Below are 3605 nucleotides of genomic sequence, written 5' to 3' on the forward strand. Positions count from 1 at the left end.
AGGTGTTTCCGTTGGCTAGGTGCCATAGTCCACCCAGAAAAGGGCAAACTAAAGTTGGTTACCAAGTGCACAAGCTCGTGACATCATATCCAGTCACCTCATGAGCATATGACAACACGTTGGATGAGACAAGAGAAAAATAGGCTAGAAAGGACTCAGAAGGAGGCACACTAAAGCAAGGGCCCAAAATAGAATATGAAAATGTAAGGGTTACAATTTACAACACTACAACAATTTAAGAACATGTCAAACATAATATAGGCCAAGTCAACTTTTACTGACTAATAGAAATGGTGGGAAAGTTATAGTTTGAATTTAAACATTTAAATTCTAGGCTCATTCTTACACAACTAAATATTGAACCATACGAATAAAATAATATTGTTAAGGTCAAAGATACATAAAAGTGCAAATTGAGATGAAATCAAATTTGATAAAAATCAAGACATAAATCAAATGTAACACAAGAATATACCACTTACTAATATGATTATTATTCCACTAAGACCCTCCAGAAAGACAAACACAAAAACTAAATAAAAATTAATAATAAATATACTATTTTCACTATTACAAACTTGTGACTTTAAAAACTAAAATAACAAATCTTAAAAATAAACTTATGTTTTTTTTAATACATATACCCAAAATCTAGTGAAAATACTAAATAATGTGACAACTACTCCCTTATCTTATCCGAAGTGTGGTTTTGCGTGATTATAATCAACTTTCAGACTAGTTAAACCATAAAATTTGATGTGCAAAACTAAAAATGCACTTTTTTATTTGGAAGCCACGAATAAGCATCATCTCTCGTGCAAGAGACAAAGTCATATTAACAGAGATTTTGAAGACTTAATTACTGTCAAACTAAGTGAGCATCTTCATCAATCCTTAGTTTGTATTTAATGTATTTTTCTGGTTCAACTGCTTAGGCATCTCCTGGTTCAACTTGCGTGCCTTCCATGGAGAAAATACAGCACAGGCATGTTGATGTCAAAGGACTCAATTTACATGTTGCCGAGATCGGCTCAGGTATTTCTTATCATCCAATTTTTTCTTCTCGACATGGGCTTTTAGGTTTTCTTTACAACAATGTATGACCTTGCTTTTACTAGGGAAATCGATGAAATGTGGGTACAGGTCCAGATGTGCTGCTGTTGCATGGATTTCCTGAAATCTGGTATTCTTGGCGTTATCAGATGATTGCGTTGGCAGACTCAGGGTTTCATGCAATAGCTCCTGATTTCAGAGGCTATGGACTCTCTGATCAGCCGTCTGAAATTGAGAATGCCGGCTTTGTAGATCTTGTGGAAGACCTGATTGGTATTCTTGATGCCTTAAGTATTCAAAAAGTAAGTACCCATAATTCTATTCCATGAATTTATAGGCAATTTGTATCTGGATTCCCTAATTCACAACCCTCATGCTTCTTTTTCCTGAATTTACAGGTATTTGTTGTGGGTAAGGACTTTGGAGCAATGGTTGCATATTATCTGGACCTTCTACACCCTCATCGATTGAGAGGAATGGTAATGATGGGTGTACCTTATACGAGACCAGGTCCACAAATCTTTGCGATAGACAAGCTTCCTCCAGGGTTTTATGTCAGACATTGGCAGGTTTTTGATTCTTTTTCTTCTGCTGTAAACCTACTACAAGAATCATATTGGCCTATTTGCTAACGGAAATATTTTCATACGTTTTTTATGCATGCAGGAGCCTGGAAGGGGTTTGGCAGATTTTGGGCGTTTTGATGTAGAAACTGTGGTAAGGAATATATACACACTTTTCTCAAGAAGTGAACTGCCAGTGGCAGAGGAGGGCAAAGAGATCATGGACCTTTATGACCCTGCAACTCCCTTGCCTGCTTGGTTTACTGAAGATGACCTCAAAATGTACTCAAGCCTGTATGAGAAATCAGGATTTGCTTTCCCTTTGCAAGTTCCTTACATGGCTATGAAAAGGTAAAGCTAGAAACCGCTTTTTAATCACCCAACAAGTGTTTTCTATTATAGAATTTTTATGGTCTGCATCTTGGATGTTGATTTACAGGAACTGGGGGAAATTGGAGGAATTAACAGATTATACCATTCAAGCTCCCACCCTTCTGATCATGGGTACTAAGGATTATGTTCTAAATTTGGAAGGCATGGAGTCTTATATTAATCAGGGAATGCTCAAGGATAATGTGCCCAATCTGGAGATCAAATTCTTTCCTGAAGGAAGCCATTTTGTTCAGGAGCAGTTCCCTGAGGAGGTGAATAAGATTACCATTGGTTTTCTCAATAAGCAACTGCTATCATAAGTTCTGGATTGTTTTTCTAAATTTAATCTTGGACTGATCATGGTATTAGTTGGGAAGATGCCAGTTATAATATAAATAATCAAATATCAGAGCTTGAGTATGCCTGATTTATGTTTTCTCCATGGTAGAAGTAACAGGGTAAGGAGTTATGTTGTACTTATTGAATAATAACTCTATGTAAGGCGTCTTTAAACACCAATTCAACATCAAGGGGAGTAGAGTGTTCAAGAATTTCCTCTTTCGTCTCCTGATTTTCCATCAAAGAATTGTCTCCTTCAAGTGCTACAAATAATTTTCTTTTTCTTCTTGCTTTCGTTTAAAATAGCCTTGGAAATGTTGCATCAGTGCAACATACAGTATTGAGCATTTACTCTTTCTTCAAATGTTATACAATGAAATGAATGTCACCCAACTGCTTACTAACAGTCAGGACAACTCATATCCAAATAAACTTTGCTTAACTGATCAGTCAGTCAGTCATACTACTCTTTATTCGGATATTCCAAGATCCTTGCGTTATAATTATTCAGAACATTTCTTTTTTGAATATCATTGGTGATGTGGGATATAACTCTCAGGTAACGCATTTTATTGTGGTAATTAACCCGCTGAAATCACACAACATTGCAAGGAGTCCCATTACAGTCATTCAATAATTTAAAAAATAATAAATTATACTGATACAAAATGAACTGTTTACTTTGGTAGGCATGAGGTTAAGTCTCCTCCAGCTCATGTGTTTCAAAAGGGTATGTCCAGTCAGCATCAACGGGCATGTTAAAACACATTGCAATTTATGGAAGGACTACATGATTCCTCCACTCTATAAAGTGATTAAAAAAAAAGCAAATTAAATAGTTCAAATACAAAAAATGGTTGATAAGTACTCTTAAATGTTTGAACAATAGGACTACATGTATATGTGTCTGTTAGATAGTTTTATTAATTGATAATGATTTTATAAGCATAATATTTTAATATATTTTGATAAATATATTAAAACGAAGTGATTTCTAATGTATCATAATTTATTAATATGAATATTTATTTGTAAACAATAAGTTTCAATTATATATTTTTTTTTTAAAAAAATTCTATTATGCAATGCGTCTTTATAGTGGCACTATAATGGATTCATTTTTATGTCATATTCATATAAAATTAAGAAATACTATGTATAATACAAGTAAAAATTTAAAAAGGTTAACCAAGTCATTCAAAAAATAAGTACAATTAATATAATTGAATGAGCTATTTCAATTTAAGTACCAATTCTACTGCATTACTTTAATAGCAA

General features: G+C 33.9%; 1 protein-coding gene across 1 annotated transcript; it reads left to right on the forward strand.

Moving 5' to 3' along the window:
* Positions 1-752: 752 nt before the first annotated feature.
* On the forward strand, positions 753-2543 carry LOC131029926 (uncharacterized). The gene is made up of 5 exons (XM_057960608.2): positions 753-1035; positions 1144-1355; positions 1452-1622; positions 1720-1967; positions 2056-2543. Exons 1-5 carry the CDS (start codon positions 966-968, stop codon positions 2306-2308), a joined length of 954 nt encoding a protein of 317 aa, XP_057816591.2. The 5' UTR covers positions 753-965; the 3' UTR covers positions 2309-2543.
* Positions 2544-3605: the final 1062 nt, after the last annotated feature.

Source organism: Cryptomeria japonica, chromosome 8 (assembly GCF_030272615.1).
Source record: "Cryptomeria japonica chromosome 8, Sugi_1.0, whole genome shotgun sequence".
Taxonomy (NCBI): domain Eukaryota; kingdom Viridiplantae; phylum Streptophyta; class Pinopsida; order Cupressales; family Cupressaceae; genus Cryptomeria; species Cryptomeria japonica.